The 20940-nt window shown below is 35.8% G+C and overlaps 1 protein-coding gene across 7 annotated transcripts; it reads left to right on the forward strand.

Annotated features, from left to right (window-relative positions):
- Nucleotides 1-999: 999 nt before the first annotated feature.
- On the forward strand, nt 1000-20371 carry ATXN3 (ataxin 3). 7 transcript variants are annotated; one of them, XM_067547069.1, is made up of 11 exons: nt 1000-1062; nt 4871-5035; nt 5564-5608; nt 7033-7118; nt 7605-7671; nt 10711-10798; nt 11097-11229; nt 11942-12117; nt 12719-12842; nt 13991-14079; nt 14886-20371. In XM_067547069.1, exons 1-11 carry the CDS (start codon nt 1039-1041, stop codon nt 14978-14980), a joined length of 1092 nt encoding a protein of 363 aa, XP_067403170.1. In that variant the 5' UTR covers nt 1000-1038; the 3' UTR covers nt 14981-20371. The 7 variants fall into 7 exon arrangements, with proteins under 7 accessions (XP_067403170.1, XP_067403171.1, XP_067403173.1 ...); XM_067547070.1 differs by having other exon boundaries at nt 1023-1062; nt 5567-5608; XM_067547072.1 differs by lacking the exons at nt 7033-7118; nt 7605-7671 and having other exon boundaries at nt 1023-1062.
- Nucleotides 20372-20940: the final 569 nt, after the last annotated feature.

Raw genomic sequence — 20940 nt, forward strand, 5'->3', positions numbered from 1 at the left:
ATCAAATGTACCTACTCATCCACTTTGTTTATCCCTTTCATTTGCATCCTCCGTTATAGTGGTTGAAATGAATGAGTTGGGGGGAAGCAGTCAGTGAAAGAGACAGCTTTTGATCACCAGACACTTGGCTCACTTTATTTAAAAAAAAAATGTAAAACAGCCATAGTCAGTGCTTTTTGAATGGCACCATTTGCAGTGAGCAGGAGATAGCAGAAAACATTCTTCAAAATTCATACAGACTGACACGGCTTGCCTACACAGGGAGGCTTCTTTCCACTTTATTTCATTAAAATGCCCTGCATCCACCAGGCAAGTCTTCCTTTCAATTAAAGGGCCAGTTATGGGAAATGGGATAATCTGCTTTGAAAGTGAATTAAATTCATTTCTGAAGGAGTTAGTGTAGAATAATATATGGGCATTGTGACAGCTGTGGATAACTAGGATTTAACTATTCTTACCACGCTGACCAGATGGGAGTGGAAGGGCCTGGCACCAGTAGACTTAGAACAGACCTTGCTGCTCACAAAGCACAGCTCTTCCCCTTTAAAGTACCACGAGGTGGGGGATAATCTCCATCCGCCCCTAGGAGTCCAGGGCAGTTGTGACAAACCAGGCGGGCTCCTCCGGCTGCACGACTCCTGCTGCGAGTCTTGCCAGTGCGCTACAGTGCCGACTGTGGTGAGCGCCAGCAACGCTCTTCAGACCAGAGCTATCAACGCGAGGCCGAGGCTCTGCAGGGCCCGAGCCCAGCCCGGGCCAGCCCTCCCCCGGAAGCAGAAGGGGGGCGCCCGGCAGCGTCAAATGGGCGAACCCCGTATCCGCTTCTCCCACCCACTCCTCCGCCCATACCCCAGCGCGAGCACGGCTGTTGTGATCACATGACTGTTGGAGGTAGAGAGGTCGCGGTTTATTGGGCGGAGTAAGATCACGTGGTGGGCAGAGGGCGAGGGGGTGTGGGGCAGCGGCGATGATTGGCTGTTGCGGGGTTGGGCTGTGGTCACGTGAGGCGGAGGCGACTGGCTTTGGGGACAAATAAACATGGAGGCCATCTTCCACGAGAGGGTGAGTGAGCGGCGGGGCTGGGGGGAGGTGGCGCTTATGGCTGAGTGGGGGCCTGTGGAGCGGGTCGTGGCAGAACCCGTGGTTGGAATGGGGTGATGGGAGGATATGTCAGAGGCCTGGGTAACAGTCTGGGGCGGGGCAGGGCAGGGAAAGCAAGGGAAGGAGTAGTAGTAGTAGTAGTAAACTGTGGGTGTTGGCAGGTGGTAGTGGCAGCCTGGGGTGGGGCGGGGGGTTGGTGAGTTTCCTCCAACCCATGGATGACTCGGAGTATAGTAATACTTGAAATTGTCTTTTTAAAGCTCTAAAAAAAAACAACCCCCAGAGTACATTCTCTTACCTGCTAGATCTTCACATCATATTGCCCCCAAGTATAGCATCTTAGCGCTGATAAGGTTCCTTTCTAGTAGAAGGGGAAACTCAGGTGAGATGATAGTTCAACTAAATGTATCTTAGAAGAAGTCCAGAACCCCTTCAGACAGGGAAACTGAATTATCTGGGAAGTCTGCTGGCCTAACTTGCCAATACTGAAGACCATAGCAGCTGAGTGGTTTTTTAAAAAATAGCTGGAGAAATAGGTTCAACCATGCTTCAAAAGCTTCAAACATGGCCACAAATGTGTCAGTATTACTTCCTTTTATATAGCAACTTTTTGTCATGGTGAGTTTTATTTCCTGATTTTTTTTTCTTGGTCCTCTCAAGATAAATACAGAAAGATGTGATTCTGCAGAATGAAGTTTTTGCTCTCTTGACAAAAATAGTATGCCCTAGCTGAGAAATGAGCATAAAGATGGGAAGCAGGAGACGTGGGCTCTATTCCCTGACTTCTGCTACTGTTTTGCTGTGCCTCTCCTCATCACAGCCTCTCTCTGCCTCAGTTTATGCACGTACAGAGGGGAGATTATAACTACTTCAAAGTGGGTGTTGTGAACATTTATTTAATGTCTGTACACTGCTTTTGAAAATGTAAGCAATTTGAATGCTGAATATTTTGTTTCAGATGGCAAGTACTTCTAGTGTTCATGATTGCCTCCAAACTCCTAATAATCTCTTTACTACACCATCACATTCTAGTGTCTTGTTTGTGCTTTGTGTAATTCAGTTTCTTTAACAATCTTTATTACCAATAACAGTTTTTTAGTCTTTATTAAACTTCCCTTTCTAAATATAGGCTGCTGTAACTACCAAGAGAAGCAGTAACTAAACCAAACCAAACTAGTTCTTATCTGACTTAGGCTGCCATGTGTGGAAGGAGAATTAAAAAAACAAACAAAAAACCCATTTTTTAAAAAAAATCAATTATTATGGAAAGGTATTTTCATAGGATTGGAGTGGTAGAAGTAATTCTGCTGAAGCTAGATTGATCTTATTTATACTCTGCCCATTAAAGTTACAAAATAATTGCCATTTATTATGTAATTGATGTAAACGGTAGTTATTTTCCATCAGCATACAGTACAGGAAATGGGAAATGTGTATACGTATGTGGAAACATACTTGCTCTTTGACAAGTTAGTAGTCAGATTAGTTAGATATTTTAAGCAGTAATCAGCATATATTTTATTCTGTTGTAACAATTATTTTCTAGATTCTAAAGCCAAAAGGGAGGGACCATTGCGATCATGTATTCTGAACTCTTGTATAGCACAAGCCATAGAACTTCTCCAAAATAATTCCTGGAATGTATATGTTGGAAAACCATCCACCATTGATTTAAAAATTGTCAGTGATGGCAAATCTACCACAACTCTTAGTGAATTGTTCCAATGTTTAATTACATTCCACATTAAAATTGTATGCCTTATTTCCAGTCTGAACTTGTCTAGCTTCAAATTCCAGCCAGTGGATTGTGTCAGATCTTTGTCTATTAGACTGAAGATCCATCATTAAACATTTGTTCCCCATGTAGGTACTTACAGACTGTCAGCACGTCACCTATTAATCTTCTCTTTGTTAAGATAAATGGATTGAGCTCCCTCAGTCTGTCACTATAAGGCATGTTTTCTAATCCTTTACTCATTCTCATGGCTCTTCTCTAAACCCTCTCCAATTTATCAATATCCTTCTTGAATTGTGGGCATAAGAACTGGGCACAATATTCCAGCAGCAGTCGTGCCAGTACCAAATACAGAGGCAAAATAACTTCTCTACTCCTATTGGAGACTCCCTTGTTTGTGCCTCCCAGGATCGCATTAGTTCTTTTGACCACAGTGTCCCACTTGGCGCTCATGTTCAGCTGATTGATGTCCCACATCCTGCAAGTACGGCCTACATTCTTTGTTCCCAGATGTGTGCATTTACATTTAGCTGTTTTAAAATGCATGTTGTTTGCTTTCGCCCAGTTTACCTACCACTCTAAATTGCTCTGAGTGACTTGTCCTTTTCGTTATTTACCACATCCTCAATTTTAATTACCTTCACTGGGGAAAAATGTAAACGTGTATGTGAACATTTTTAATTAACATTAACATTTCAGTTAATTGATAGTGACCCCATTTCCTTCTAAAGTATTCAGAATGCTGCTTAGGTATTTACAGTTAAAGTACTTTAATACACACATCAAATTCTTAACCCTAAAACCAAGCTTGCAGAAGAAAATAATATAATTAAAAAGGTAGGTAAGGATACCTTTAAAAATATATAAAATGCTGTGTCACTTTTAAAAGTAAGGAGGGATGGGATGGCAGATGTCGAAGGCCCTAAGAGCCATGAAGTTCTGCTCTAGGGTAAAATATTGGAAGTCTAAAGAATGAATGACCAAAGCGCAAATATATGTCAGGACAAGGTTGAATGAGGAGGCTCCTAATTATGAAAGAATGCTCTCTCTCTATATTTAAGGTTAAAACTATTTTCTGTTATAAATTATGAGCCTAATTTTCTTTCTTCGTCCCCCCTACCCCTCAACTCATCCTTAATGTCACCAAAGAAAAACCTCAGTACACCTAAAAATTTGCATAATATATATCATCTTAGGGTAAAAATGTTTGGGGCAAAGCCCATGAGGACTTTCACTGAGGTGAAAATGTACTTATCATTCTCTTTCAGAGATTTTATTAATGCTTTTTGGGCTTATATTTCAAATCTGATTCATATAGAAACTTCAAAAATAACTTTTCCAAGAGTCTTTAAGAAGTGGGAATGCCTTTCATTTTTTTTGAGTGCAAGCATATTGAAGGTCTTAAGGTAAAAATTTCAAAAATATGCATATCTGTTTACTTAAGAAAATGCATACTATATACATGTGCATATTTGGAGGTGTATGCATATCTCTGTATGTAAGAGATGTATCAGTTTGAGGCACACTTGCAAAGTCTTCATGGCCTACGTTTGTTTGTATATCTATGATGGGGAGAGCCAAATGGGGCACATGGCACTGTTGTGGAAGGAAAAGAAGAGGGAGGTTTATATGGGACAAGTGCATCTGGTATGGAGAATGAGAGTCACATGTGAAGGCTGCCTGGGAGAGAATGGAGTCCCTAGCTGCTGTGGCTTGCAAGAATAGTTGGAGTCCTTCTGTGACTTGATCAGTCTGCAGAGATTTCTGTCACTGGCCAATTCTTAAATTACCTTCTAAATTACAAGTAAACTTATAGACAAAAATATTTATATTTCTTGTGAAATAGAGTGGGGTTTGTGTGCATGTGTCAGAGATGATCTTTTTTGTGTTTTGAAGCCAGACAAGTAATGTACTGAAGGAAAGCTTGGGGTAAATATACTCCCTTGGCAAACATAGATCATTGAAGCAATGACGGTATTAAAAAAACCCCATTAAAATAATTCTTGTGTATTTTTTGTTCCTTTATAATTTTAGCAAGAAGGCTCATTATGTGCTCAACACTGTCTGAATAACTTACTACAAGGAGAGTATTTTAGCCCCGTGGAGTTATCTTCTATTGCACAGCAGCTAGATGAGGAAGAAAGAATAAGAATGGCAGAGGGAGGCGTTTCTAGTGAAGAGTACAGAACGTTTTTACAGGTAACAATCATTTTAACCTTATTTGATTCCTTGACATCTGTTTGGTTTCTTGAAACATAATTTTTTGTTTGACAAATTTGTCATTCTTGCTTTTTTATGGAAGCTCCATTTTCAAGTGATAATGCTTCTCTATTTTATAGTCTTTTTCATCCAAGTACCTCAAATTGGCATTTAGAAACATTAATTCACTACTGAAGTATCACAACACATCTATGAGAGAGAGATTATCCCCATTTTACAAGCATAGATAGAAGGATATGGGATTTGCTTAAAGTCATATAATAAGCCAGTGGCACAGAAGAGAACAGAATACAGAAATTTTAATGTCCAGTCTCTGCTTTGAGCACTAGGTATTTCACTAATGTGTATTTTGGACAGTATAAGCAGTCTTTTTCAGAATGGGTGTACTGAATCTCTGCTGAAGGTGTACACAATTGTAATTATTCTTACACTTGATTTTCCATAAATCTTTTTAGAAGTGTGCTGATCACAACTTTTTCTTTTTCTCCTCCACCCCACCTTGAATAGCAGCCTTCTGGAAATATGGATGACAGTGGCTTCTTCTCTATTCAAGTAAGCATGAATCTCTGGTCAGAACAATTTCTTACAACCAGTGCAGTTGCATTATATTTTTTTTTTCTTGAAAAGAATTTTGATAACACTTAGTAATTCTCCAATTTCTAGTTTGTAGGATTAATGCATGAGAGTTCTGGCTTTTTAGAACATCAGTTTCCAAATTATTGACTACAGAGGCTTTCCTGGTGACTACGGGTTCCATGAAGGAGTCCTTTTCTTACAAAGTGATCTGCAGAATCTGTGTTCCAAAGGCTTTATACACACTTCTGAAACTTTAGAGCTATTTGGAAAAAAGTTTATTTTTAAAAAGGGAACTTACTTAATATGTATTTAATCTTTTAAATATCTGTAATAGAACCCAAACTTGTAGGTTTTACCTATATTGGATCCCTAGGTGATACTCTGCACCTTTTGTTTCTCTGCTTGTGGCCTCCATGTATGTATGTCAGTATTTCTTTCCATACTCTCATGTGAGCTTCTGTGCCTATTACTCTGTTTTGTATATGCACAGGGCTCTCTCTTCGTTTGCTCATTTTACTTCCCAGTCTCATCTCTTAAATATATTTTCTGCCATTGCCAGCATGGCAATTCCTTTCTTCCTAATTGTGCTCCAGTGCCCTTGAAGATGATAAAAATTGCTTCCTACTTTGTTTTTACTTTCTTGCGCTCCCATCGCTTTGCTTACTTGCTACACTGTTGACTGGCTGAGGTGTTAAACTCCCCACACCTTTATCCCAAACAGCTTTAAATGAGTAGTGTTAAGAGGTTTGATTCTATCTATAAATTTCAAACTTACTGAATAGTGTTTAAAATGTGTTAGAAATTTCCCAAATATTAGGGAGATCCCTAATTGGAAGTCTAGGATTTTTGTTAAGCCTTGATGCTCAGGTGTACATAAGTTATAATGGAATCAGGGGACCTTGTTGCAACATGGTTCTAGTTTGTAGTGTAGTAAAGTTGAAGGGACATATTCGAGTTAAAAGCCTTAATGGACGTCTTCAGAAAGGATGGTAGTAGATGATCCCTAAATAAGTAGACCTAAATATTGTTTCTTATGTTACCACAATGACTGCCAAATAGTTTTTAAAACGTAGTTTTGAGAGTGAAAGTAAGAAGGTACTATGCATACAGCTGGATATAAGGCTATAACTTAATCAAGGAGTTGTGCTTTGTGAAAACCTCTCTGTCAAACTGTAGTTTTGTAATTCACCTTTGTATATGCTATCTATGTTGTGTGGTGATTGTAGATTCATGAAGGTTGCATTTTGAATATTATGATCCCGAGGTTTCCTTTTTATATCAACTTTTTAAAAGCGCAGCTTTATGAAAACAATATAATTGTTCATGGTGGTTAAAATGGTTGCATTGCTTAAATTTGGACTTGACTGGTTTGTCTCATGAAAAGTACTATTTTTTGACAGGTTATAAGCAATGCCTTGAAAGTTTGGGGTTTAGAACTAATCCTCTTCAACAGCCCAGAGTATCAGAGGCTCGGGATCGACCCTATGTAAGACTTTCTTTTTAGCACCCTGCTTTCATTTTACAGAAAAATAACACTGAAAATCTGTGATTACTTAGTTTCTTTAAAAATTACTATTTCAAGCTCTGTTACATTTTGATGTGTCCCTTTTTATCCTCTCAGCCTTTTATTTTTCATATTTTGGGGATTTATATGACCTGTCCTCTGAGCCTTCATGACATCTCAGTATCTGTGGCATCACAGTATGCTGATTGAGTTGTATATGATGTCATATACTCTATGACATCACTAGGTTTATATAGACTTCAGTACATGATTAAAAAGAACACTTTAAAATATTATGAATTATAATAAAAGTATTTTAAAAGCTCTGTAGCACCAATAGTTACATTGTATTGCCAAAATATTGTCATTTATATATAAATTAGTGATAACAAAGAACTTAAAAGTTAGTATGAGCGCCAATATTAGAGAATTTAATTTTATGTATACCTTGTGTTTTTCTTTTTACAGAAATGAAAGATCATTTATTTGTAATTATAAGGAACACTGGTTTACAGTTCGAAAGTTAGGAAAACAGGTGACCTTGTCTTTTTTTATTTAAAAGTTGACTTCAGACTGGGGGTGGAAAGAATGGTTGCAATGAGACCATGTGCTAGCCTTTCATCTTTGAAGGTCTGGGTTGAAATTTGTTTTAGACTATCCCAAATAAATAGGTTGGGTAAATGCTTATTTATATCATAATGCTGCCAAGCCGCTTGGCATGAATGTTGGCCTAAGGAAGGACTTTGGATCAAATCCTATAAGAATCTGCATGCTGTCCTCAGTTATAGGAAGCAACAGCTGCAGCTCAAGTTGCAGATTTATGAGACATTGCTATATGTCCAATAAAGACCTTGTTCAGGTTCTTCAGAAAAGAGAGAAAACTTAATATAACAAACAACCAAAAATCATACTTTTGAAAAATGTTTGAGGTCATCTTTATACATTTTAAAGGGGTACTGAAGGTCAATTTTTTTTGTTTTTGCCGCATTACACAGTACTATTATATTGGTACTGTAAAAAATCGCAGGTAGACTGTGCATCTAAAAATGGCTAGTATGTATATGTGAAATGTGATTAACCCATTAGAACTTAGAATATTTATATCTGCCAGCACTGGAGAGGTATTAGTACGGACTGTAGTGGGGAAAAGTAGAAACACAGCTTTTAACACTATAACGTTTAGGAAAGCTTTTTGGAGGGATGGAATTAGAAATAGTAAAATATATTGCTAAACATAAAGGATGGTGTGCATGTATGGAATGTTCATAACCAGATAGTCATATAGGTCAGAAAAAGTTGGGTCTTTTTAACACACGCAGATATAATACACTTCAATAACTAATCACAGTTGTCTCTTTCTAGATGACATTCTGTAATTCTTCATATAACTTAACTACATTTTTTAAAAGTATAAAACACTTCTGAAGTAAGCTTTTAAAAACATCTACAGTAGTGGAAAGGCACTCACTTAGCCATGAATAAGGTTTTTGGAAGCTGCAGTGATGCTGACATCCAGAAGAGAAAAAATTAGTAACCTTTTTATAGATGAAACTAACCAGGCCACTGTCCTTAATATGGCATTTTTGAAGCTTTTTATTTTCTACTGAAAAAGTTCACTGAATGTGCTACCTTACACTAGTAATGATTTTTCAGTCCAATAAAAATTTCAAAGATCCGCTACATTGTGGTTTACGTCAAGTGGAAATTATATCTGGCAGCAAGAGAGGTGAAACTGGGAAATACATTACAAGCTTTACATTCTGGATTAGTTTAAGAATAATTATATTCATTCTGTAAGCTTTTTTTATGTTTTGTGTTGAAGGGGCATTAGTGTTCACTTTAAAACTTATCTGATGGGGAGAGTATTTCAGGCTAAATGTGTATGTGTAGTTCAGATTTTTCGCAAACTATCCTATCACTGAGATTTTAAAAAATGGGTTTAAAATTGTTTATTTTTTTAAATGTTACATAGTTTGTAATCACAATAAGACACTTGTAGGTGTCTATTCAGAGAGAAATACAGGAGGAGGATTCGTTTTACAAGTTAATACTCAATCCCTAGATGAAGAAAAAATAGATTAGCTCAATGAAGGGAACATTTATTAATTTAGCTGTTTCATCTCTATTATCTGTTATGCTATAAAGTAAAATTGTTATGTCTATTTTATTTTAAAAGCCCAACTCTTCGTGTACATACATCAATACCTTATCTTTTTAACTCTACCCCACACCTTCGGCCCACACACCATTTTAGGTTGGATTTTTTTTAAGAGGGAATTTTATGGAGTGAATAGGTAGAATGTTGCTAGTATGTTATGGAACCATTTGATGACTCCATTCCTGGTGAAAAGTAATCAAGACCCCAATACTGCAAACACACACGTGCTCTACTTCAAGGACATGAAGAGTCCATTGATTTCATTTAAGTGTGTTTAAATTTTTGCAGGATTGGTCCTAAAATGGGTAGTTTGGTAGCCTCTGCAATGAGTTAATAGTCTCATTCCAGCTTTGAGTGGACATTCGCCTCTATCACAAGGAATATACTTATATATAGCACTCTTGGTGGCAGTTTCAGCAGATTGGCCAAGAATTGTATGGAATGGAAACTGAATTTTCTTGCCATCTGAAATGGTTCTGCAAGGTCATGATTTTAGCACAATGGAAGGGTGTTGTGAAGAATATTTCTTCAAGCACTTGCATTTATTGCAAGATATTATCAAGAGCTATATCTGATAGTTTTAATGGCCCTATAATACCCATCTCCATGCAAGATAGGTACACCTTCAATTACCAGAATTATTATTGATGACTAATTGGCCTCTCAGAAAATGGGTGTGTGTGGTGATTTATACAGGCACATTTTTACATCCTGTCTTACCTCCTCTAATAAAAGGTGTGTTTATGACATAGATAATAAAAACTTTCCAAGTGAATTTGAATTTAATTTCTCTTGGTTGATATAATAATTATTTTTAAAATACATGCAGAGAAAACAGTTACTCTAAAAAAGATTGCTTTAACCATAGGTAACAGCTATTAAAGACAGCATTGTTACGCATATTCTTAACAGAAAATACTCCTCTGTTTCCTTGGCCATCCTTTTAAATAGGGATTCTGTCCACCCTCCACTAAAAATATGAATCTATGATGGAGTGACGGAAAGAAAAAAACCCAGTATATTGAATGACAATCTCCAAGAACAAATATTTCAAACCAGAATAAACAGTATCACAAAGTAACAGCGGAAACCAGGACATAAGAATTGTTCAAATTTCTCCCCTTTAAACTCTTCTGATATTAGTAGGGAGGGTGCCTGAAGTTACGTAAATTTCTCCGTAAGTTTCAGAGTTTGGGTCAGCTGAGGACAGTTGAAAGGGTGGCAGGCAGCAACACTTAAGTTGTCATGCTTTTGTCCTTTAAATGAATTTTTGATGTTCCACATGATTAGTTTACAAATCAGATATTTCATCATGGAAAATGATCGGATTGTCCAAAAATGGACTACCATATAAATCCAATGCTAATTTTTTTTCTCTCAAATCTTTTTTTTTTTTTTTTTTTTTTCAAATTACAGTGGTTTAACTTGAACTCTCTCCTGATGGGTCCAGAACTAATATCAGATACATACCTTGCACTTTTCTTGGCTCAGTTACAACAGGAAGGTAATACTAGTTTGCAAACGTTAAACCTCATTACTTGCAAGAAGGTGATTAAAATCAGATAATTAAACTTTATTTATAAGGGTGTTTATATCTAGTCTACCTACATCAGTTTTGTGACTGAATCAGTGAAATAACCTGTACAGTCCTTCTAATGAGAGGCAAAGCCTAATATTGAATATCTGTATTATATTGCTGGTAATCAATTATATATATATTTTTATTTCATGGTATATTTAGTTTGGGATATTTAATAATCAACACACCTTATACTTAGTATTTCTGGTTTTATTATCCCGAGGTTATTCTATATTTGTTGTAAAGGGTGACCTGCCAGATTGTGAGGCTGACCAACTACTGCAAATGATTCAGGTACAGCAGATGCAGCGACCAAAACTGATTGGGGAAGAGACTGCCCAATCAAGAGATCAAAGGTAAGGTAAATACAGATTTATTTTGTAATAGTGTTGAGCATGATTGCTTTTAGTGTCTGATGCCTACAACCAAGGCACTTATTTCTAAGTAAACTTACAAAGTAGTGTTTAATGCATTATATATGCTATTATTTCTATGAATTGTAAAGCTCCTATATTCTGACTTATCCTAAAACTATAACATGTATCCTTAAATGTTTCCAAATATTAAAACATTTTAAAATACTCTAGTCAACCTGGTATAGTTTTTATTTCATTTTATCATGATTAAATTTGCATTGGTTATAAAGAGGTTTAAGAGAACTTTCAATTTTCAAAGCAATTACTTCATAAATGTTTCTTTCTCTTGGTGTACTGAAGGTTAACTTCCATGGTTCTGCAATAGGTAAAAACAGAGATTTTGTGGGGCAGTATAGCCTAGCTGATTGAGCATGGGACTGGGAACCACAAACTTCTGAGTTCTGCCCTTCACTGTGATACTGACTAGCACTGTGATCATGGGCAAATCATTTAATTTCTTTTGTACTTCTGTTTTTCATTTGTAAAATGGGGAAAATATTTAACTGCCCCAGAGGTATATTGTGAAGAAAAGAATGTTTTTACAGTACCTTGAAAATGCAGAGCTAAATCAATGCAAAGTATTATTCTTATTATGAAATTTAAACGAAAATGTTATCTATGGCTGACTGCAATGAAATTATCTATTCTTCAGGGTGCAAAAAACTGACCTGGAACAAGCTTTAGACATTAACCATCCCTTTGGTGGAACAGGCATGTTAGATGAAGATGAGGAGAATTTCCAAAGAGCCCTTGCACTAAGTAGACAAGAAATTGATATGGAAGATGAAGAAGCTGATCTTCGTAGAGCCATTCAGCTTAGTATGCAAGGTAAAAGGCTTACTTAAAAAGAATGTCCGGTGTTTGTCCGGCAATCACTTTGACCAGTTGAGTACTTGTGAAAGGTGAAATCTGACAGCTGAAATCTGTCCATGGGTGAAGTACAGTAGCCGTTTTCCCTGCCAATGTGTCTCAGGCCCTCTGGAAAGTCTGCCTGCTAGGCATGAAAGGATACTTAAGTATGAACTTTAGTCCTTTTCTTGACACTCTTTAAAATGTAGTCCATTATGATGTGGATAGTTGATGACTAGGACGTGTACTGAGAGTTCATCTTATTTGTTTAGTCAGCTGAGTAGCCATTAGGTAATATTGATTTTTTTGGTTGGCTACTGTCTTGGGTAGATTTGAACCATTGATCTTCAGGTGAAGTTCTCTGTTCCTCCATTCCCTGAGCCATTCACTCCTTGCCAGATCTATTGTTTAAATACTTTTGTCTATAATAATAGAGATTAAATTTTTGAATATAATGGTCTTGTTATGAACAATTTTTAATTCATTGAGGTTTGGAGAGGTAATTTTAGCTACGTTACGTTTGTTAGTTTAAAATTTCTCTCCTTGATTGGTATAATGAAATACCGTGTTCTAACTTTAGGAGGCCATCGAAGTGAGTTTTCAGACTCTGTATCGCCGAATATACCACAGTCACATGGCACAAGTCAATCTGAATCCCTTTCTTCAGAAGAGCTGCGAAGGACAAGACAGGCATATTTTGAAAAGTAAAGTATCTGGTGGAAAATTAAATTTGCTTGTTGAAGTAATTCTATCTATCTTAGGAATTCTTCTATCTTAGGAATTCTATCTATCTTAGGATAGTATAATGTTAGTATAATGTATACTAGTATAATGTACTAGTATACTAGTATAATGTTATACTAGTATAATGTTCTTCTATCTTAGGAATTCTATCTATCTTAGGATAGTATAATGTTCTTTTGCAGATTGAGGTCAGATTTTTTTTTTTTTAAGGCTTTGTAGCTCATGTATTCTGGAAATCCTGCAGTTTCTAATTAATTACTTGAGATACTGGTTAGAAGGGGATTGTTTGCCAGTAAGGTAAAGTTCCAGCCACATGCATGCATGCACATAGATAGCTACAAAGATACTATTTTACATTAAGTTTCGTGAGTGTTGTTATAAATAACCCTGTCATTATTTTATAGAGGATAAGTGTGCTTGTATTGAGCCCTGCTTCTGGGATTATGAGGTCTCTATCATGTTATAGTTCTCCTCATGATTTAATGAGTGTGGCTTTTTTTGTGGAGTGCATTATCTATATCTAGTGGAGGTATGTGCCTGAGAAGTGAGAGAGATGCAGGGAGTCACAAAGTTTTTATTTATTGGGCCCTTGCCACTCTGAACAAAAGGTTGGGCAGAGCTTGTTCTCTGCTAACCACAGTTGTGAGCAAGCAGATTCTTAATACCAATTCATCATCTGCTTCAGAACTATAAACTAGTTGCATCTCTTCTGTTGTTACTGTTGCTTTTCCTTCTCTCTACCTTGATCGTCTGGTGAGGAAGGAGAGGGGAAGAAGATTGAAACTGAAAAGAAAAATGAGGTGGTAAGGGAATTAGACTCTGTATGAGTGGATGAGAATACCAGACATTGGAATTAAGGGGATTTGGGTGCAAGGGCATATGATGGTACCTAACACCATCCATATATTTCTCACTCATTGGCTTTCCAAGGAATGAAAAATGACTTTTTTGCCATGGGGAGCTGTCAGAACAAGGACCCTAGAAAAAGGGAAAATAAAGGTGATATAGGAACTTTAAATGTTCACTGTCAATTTAAATTTGGAACTATATGTAAATTTGCTGTTATTTTTTGTTTTTCCACTAATTTCAACTATTTTGGTAATTTCAGACAGCAGCAACAGTCACAGCAGCAAGGCCAGACCCCAGATATACGTGATAAGCCAACTACAAGTTCAAATGCACTAGGAACAGACCCAGGTATTGTTTTACTTAACCTGTGATTTTCAAAACAGATGTTAATCTAGGTTTTTCCCTGGTTGGTTCTCTTTGCTGAAGAAGAGTTCCCCAAATTTTCCTTGCCTTTAGCTCGCCTAACAACTGCCCATGGGGCTGCATGACATAGCCGCTATTTTTCTTGCTGGGGAGGACACAGTAGAGCTCTTAGAGAGCCTGTTCTGCTGTGTTGGCCAAAAGTGTCACTCTTGAGTGATATGAGACCACCTGTCCCACAGGAGTGGACTGTATTACCTGCACACTACTCTTAGCCCCTGTTGGCCTAAGAATGTAGAGCTACTGATTGAATGTAGATTTCTCCTTCTTGGGAGTGCACAGCACTGCTACTAGACCAGACAGGTACTAGATTTACTTTCTTTTCTTTGTTTCTAGTTGAGTATAGTATGGTAACTCCTTGGTATAGGTCTATGCAGCACTTATTACAAACAACAGGATGCGTGCTGAAAAGAAATCTGTCTCTAAATGTCTATTCTCAAGTTTTATAAAAATACATTAAGCTGGAGCTTAAACATTAAATATCAAAGATCTAAAATTAATTATACATTATTTCGCATCTTTTTATGGAATAATTACAATCCATTGAAAAGTAAGTCTGAAATGATCACTTGATTGCAATAGCAGGAAAAAAGCAAAAGAAATCTGAAAAATATGGAATGATAAACAATTAGAAACAAGAGACAAGAAGTGATATGAAAAATGTTTAAATTTTTATAGATTAATTCCAGAAGTAACTAGACATAAATATTTTGTGTGTGTTTGTCTCTTGGCAGGAGGCGATATGAGTGAAGAAGACATGCTCCAAGCAGCCATGAATATGTCCTTGGAAACTGTTAGGAACTGCCTGAATACAGAAGAAAAGAAATGACAACATAATGTTTTTTTCTTTTGTCAAAACACTCATAATCTCCATTATAATATTATTGTATGGATGCTGTACAGGCAGGGTTCATTTCAGACACATGTGGAAGCTGGATATTGTCTTAGAAGGGAGGTCAGAGTTAAAAGGGGATCTGCAAATAACAGAAAGATTGCATAATTAGAAATTATGGCCCTGATGTTGCAAAACACTTCAACACATGTAAAACTTTGCTCATTTGAGTCGTTTCAGTGATTTCAGGAGGATTACTCAAGTGAGCAAAATTATGCACACTCCTAAATGCCTTGTAGGCTCGGGGCCTATGTATTGATTGCCCCAAATAAGAGGCAAGTATAATTTACCTTTCTTACTAAATGTCAGCAGCTTGGAGAATTCAGCACAAATTACCTAAATTAGTGCAGTTTTCTTATCAGTGAACTCAAATGCCATTTAATAATAATTTTAAAATAAATACAAAAAAGTCAGGCTCTTAAATCATTAATAGAAAATATGGATGAATTTTAAAATGACCAATAAGCACATTTTAAAATGAAAAAAATTTAATTCAATCTTTTACTTTCTAGAACCTGAGTTCATCGTTCTATGTTTCTCCTGCAAGAATTGATGGTATATCACCTCCCAGAAGCTAGAATAGAACTTCCTGTTCTGCAGTTTTGTGTATTTGTGATAGGATCATTTCTGCAGGAGAGACACAAAACCGTGAGGTCTTGGCAGTTGAAAAGAAAAACTTTCAATATATTTGTAATTATAATGCTACACCCAAATTATCTTAATGATTTAAGATCTTTTACCTTTTTTGTACTTTCAGTACCTTTAGCATGATTTGAAAATTATCATTAAAGGAAGGTTGATATTTTTTTCCAGTTTTCTTACTTTAGGTCTGATGATTTGGCTCCTTCTTCGTACTCTTTCCACTGAATGCCAATGTTGGCTTTCCTGGAGATGGTGCTTTCTGTGAGTGAGACATAGTATGTTGTTTGTTCGGCCAAACAGTTTCTTCTTGTCTCTACCTCTTCTGTTCTGTCTTCTATTTTTTTCTTTTTGAGTTCCTCTTCTTACCGTGACCTCTCACCATTTCTTCCTTGACACTAATAGTAATAACAACTATCTCTTTCCTGTGTAGTTAGTTTGTCAAGCTATCTTGAGAGTGGAGGAAAAGAGGGAGGAAAAATTGAGATGCCATAATTTCAGTGCCACATATCTAAGGTGCATTCCTGGAATCTGAAATGACCCCCGTGCAAGTAGCTCTGTTACGACTGACTGTTCATGTTTGTATGTGTGTGTGTATTTTTTCTCAAATGCTTTTTATGAATGTCTTCTATTTGTCAGAATTTTGCAGCTTTTTCAGGAATGGCCTTCATTCATGCACCTTACAATTTGGTTATCATGTTGTTTCTGTTACCGAGGAAAATAGAGGAGCAATGTGTGAAAGCTTGCTTGTTCAATCAGTTTTAAGATTTACCTTTTGATACCCAAGATGAATGTGTGATAGAGTGATCAAATTTGGCTTTCAACTTTACTGCAACAGTTTTAAACATGTTCCTTTTTCATAAATGGTGCTTTAAATATAAATTCTGTTTACATATAATTTATATGGAAATATGTTATAGATATATGGTGTTTAAGCTGTACTTCACTTAGTATGTAAGCAGTTGCCACAGACATTCTAAGAATGATTTTTTGAAACTATACATTTAATTTCTTTACCAAAATATTTTAAAATTATACTATTGCACCGCAGTAATGTATTTAATTATAATTAATTAGAGAGAATAATTAGATGGAAATAAACATTCAACACAGAGTAGTACTGTATATAAAAGGGCCGTTAGTTTTTGGTAAAGATTTGTATAGAATGATGGCTTCTTGATGGCTTAGAATATTACTGTAAGATAGATCCTTAGGCCAAATCTTGTTTCCTTTCCTTTTATGCTTAATTTCCACTGATTTCAGTAGGACCACTTGCATGAGTAAGGCAATGTGAATTTGACCAGAGGACAAGTAATGGTTTTGAAAATTGCTGTTTAGCTCCACCATTCTCATCCTTTTTAGGCAATGCTGTTGTGCATTTCAGAGTCTACCTAACTCACCAACAGATTAACTCTTTTGCCATGTCTGCTGCACCAACTTATTAAAAGAAAGTCACCCCCTTAAAAAAACAATAACAAAACACACACACACAACTTTGCAATGCTGAATGGCCGCACAAACCTTATCAGTATGGATTTCTGCTTCAGGATTGACTGTTCCATGAAAATGAAAGTGGAAAAGGACTCCTATAAAGCATGAAATAGCTTTTATGCGTGGCTGGAAATTTGTGATGATTTTTCTTTTTCTGCCTACATTTTGCCTGCCATTATGAGTCTCCTTTTTGGTATGAGAAAAGCAGTAGCTGTATGAATTTATTTAACTTAATTTAAAAATGCAAGGTTTTATCTTTACAAATGGATATAGGTTTGCAAAGACTGGTTACAAGACTTCTTTTTTTAAGACATGGTAATTGCTCACTTCCTCTTCAATTATATTATGAGAAATTAATATTTTTTGCTATATACTATAACATTCCTATTCTGAACTCCTATATTCCAGTGGTGATGATGATTTGTTTTTATAATCAGTAAAACATGGAAGATCATGATTGAAGCACCGAATCCATCCAAACCATCTCACCGCCTAAGTATTGTAATGTACAAGGAATGTAAGATCATATAATGCTTAAAAGGTACAACAGGGTGAATCAGATTTTATGGATAACCATATTCCTTTCAACAAACAGTATCATTCTAAAAATTAAGTGAGCTAAATGTACACTTGGCATTCTGAGGAAGCTCACTCAGACTGGTGACCTGTTAGTGAATCACTTAAGAAGGAGTTCTTCAGGCTACATACATTAATTGTACCAAAGGAACAGGTGAATATGAACTAGTGATAGTACACATATTGCAGTCTAGATCCAAAGTACAGAATGTGTGGAGTTGCCAAGAAGCCATCAATAAAAACTGATCTCATTTTCTCAGTGTACATTCTTTAAGTGATAAGCACTTACTGACGTATAAATTGTGAAACATTTTTGTAAATAAAGTTTAAACTATTTGAGTCTATTGTTTGCAGTAGCCATCTTTTGAAGCTGAAGTTTCATCCCCATGTTGTAGCATTAATAGTAGAGAACCTATTATGCAGGAGAATAATTTTTTTTTAATTTTTTTATTTTTTATTTGTTTGTAAGAACTTTAGATCCTGTCTGTCCTACAGAAATCACCATGTTTAATCATTATTATGGTCCATGTGATGTATGTTCTGTCCACAGAAGTCAGGGAAGAAAAAGGGATACATTGGGTAGCTACAGAATTAAAACATGGTTCCATAATATGATTGTAATTTTTTTCTGTCCTCCCAGGTAAGGAAATGATCATGCTATAACAAAGTCAGGCCAGGCCACAATCATGCTTAATTATGGTTAATTTTAGGCACTGTCTGCACTATAAATGTTCTAATAACTAAAATTCTTCTGACATTAAACCAGCAGTAGAAGCAAACTAGTTTCCAGTCTCCTCTATTTCGGCTCCATATGGTGTCAAAACATCCTTCTTTAGCAAGATAAAACCAGTGGTTAAATGCAAATTACAGTTAAACTTCATTTTCAAATACACTTCACAGGTTTTGTGTTGCAAAGAAATACTTATATAAACATCCATAGATTGTTGTACTGCTTAAAATATGTATTAGTAGTAGTACTAATTTGGTTATTTTGAATCCATAATATTATGTGTATGTTGGGTGGGCAGAAAGCATATGAAAAGAACTTGCTACACATGGATAATAAATGTAGTTCCACCTCCAAATCTCAGCCAAACATTTGTGTCATTCACTAAATGTTCTGTTTTGTTTAGGAAACTGCTAATCATGTTTTTAAAAGTGAGTGAACAAAAAAGCATTAAGATTATCATAAACTGACTAGGAGGAGATAGTATCCAGAATTTAGTATATTTTGTAGCGTTTCAACTACATGTTAAAATATACCAATTTTTACTTTTTTATTGAAATATCTGTGGGCTCAACTCCAAAATTTGTATTTGCAAAGAAGCCTTATTGTACAGTTCCTATAAGCACATCTCCTTGAGGTTTTGGTTCTAAAGTGTTTAAAATCAGAATCAGTGATGAGAAAAAAATGTGAAATTTGATTAGTCAAATATAAAGTTAATCAGATGACTTTCTGGTGGCTCATAAGAAATAATCGTGGAATAATTGCCACTGAGTTTTTCATAATTGCTAATGAGAAACCTTTTAAAACAATTCAGTATAAAAAAAATCACAGTATTGGTTTACAGTTATTTCCTTAGCCAAGTAAAGTCAAAATTACTCAGTAACCTCTTAGAATTGGTCCACTATAGTTACTCATTTTCTGTACTTTCAAAATTGAAAGGTTTCTTATATTCCTGTTCATTTTTACTTACAAAATTTGTTTGTGCTTTTGCATCTTCTACTAAAGAAACGAAGTAGCTTTCTGTTGCATAAAAATGATACATTCCTAGCATGAATACAAGGTTCTTTGCTTTATTCCAATGTTATGGTTTAAAGGGAATTTATCAGTATTTATTAATCCAGCAGTTAGCCTCCCCACCAACCCATCTCTCCAAATGTTTGTAAAGCACATGTAATTCTTAGTCTGGTTTTACCAACTCAAAATGTTAACTTTTTTCTTTAAATCCACACAATGACCAAGGTGTAAATTCAGAGGAGGAAAACCTTACTAAAGGAAAAAAGGGTCTGTTGAGAAGACAATGAGGGGGATATATGAATGTTGTTATCGGGGAGAAGGAAAATCTTGGCAGTGTCTTTTAAGGTTGCCATAATTTATAGTAATTGCAAATGCAGCACAAAAATCTACCTTCTACAACACCTATGCAACCCCACTGACTTCAATAGGTTGCATAAGTACAAAGGAGAGTAGAATTTAGGAGCTCTGTTTTGGCAAATTCCTCACCAAAATAAGCCTTATTTCTCCCTATTGTCTCTTACATAGTACAAAGTTGTGTGTTTCTATTAAACATTTTCAGTTACAGATTCTTAATTTAAGAGAAGTAAAAATATAAAAACTTGAAATTCAAACTTAGTTTCTATACCACTGGATTCCTAATTAACTTTTTTTAATCTGACATTCTATGTATGTACAGCATATAGTTTATTAAAAACTTTGAAATGTATTTGGCCATAGTGTTGAATGCATTACAGCAGTGCTACTTGGTGAACCTTTGAGAGAGATTTCCAGATGAGCATTTGGGGACAATAATATATTGTTATGGATGTACAATTGTAAATTGTATTAAATATTGATCTCTAAAAGTTATTAAAATAAAGATGACTATGCTTTTTAATGTCCTCTTTTAATCTGATTTTTTTTCCTGTGTGCTTTTCCCTAATTAGAGGTATTTCCTTTGATTTCAGTGGGCTTTGAGTTAGGCCATGTTTCCATAACTACTAGCAATGTGGAGCACTCTTTGTTACCACTGATATTTTTTGCATCTTTTGATAAAAGTTGCAAGATTATATTTGGAAATGGGTTATTAAGTGAGAAAGTAGTTTGAGTAATATTTCAGCTACATCTAGTAAAGATTGGCTTCGTTTCTGTTTGTTAAAAAAAATTGTCTGCTCAAATGCTATCACTTGCTATAATCCTGCAGACACATGCTGTATATTCATAGCCTAATGCATCCTAAGTATAGATACGTTAGAGCTAATGTAGGCTGTAATATTTTTGTATACACTGATAATAGCAGATCTACAGATTCTTGTGGTCTGATCTGCTCTACGTTCTGTATACAAAATCAACGTAGTCCTGTACTGAATAGATTAAAAACTGATTAACTGAGACCTCTTAAAAGGTAATTGTGAATGGGGATTCATCAGCCAATGGAAGTTTAAAGATCTGTTCTCTTGCCCAATGCTGT

Source organism: Emydura macquarii, unplaced genomic scaffold, assembly GCF_026122565.2.
Source record: "Emydura macquarii macquarii isolate MOO-44397 ecotype Brisbane River unplaced genomic scaffold, CSIRO-AGI_Emac_v2 contig_1229, whole genome shotgun sequence".
NCBI classification, from domain to species: Eukaryota; Metazoa; Chordata; order Testudines; family Chelidae; genus Emydura; species Emydura macquarii.

Excerpts from the sequence above, each read along its gene's own strand:
- ATXN3 (XM_067547069.1), top strand. The coding sequence starts at position 1,039 with ATGGAGGCCATCTTCCACGAGAGG. Across the intron at positions 5,609-7,032 it reads GTGGCTTCTTCTCTATTCAA|GTTATAAGCAATGCCTTGAA; the intron begins GTAAGCATGAAT and ends ATTTTTTGACAG. Across the intron at positions 7,672-10,710 it reads TTCGAAAGTTAGGAAAACAG|TGGTTTAACTTGAACTCTCT; the intron begins GTGACCTTGTCT and ends TTCAAATTACAG.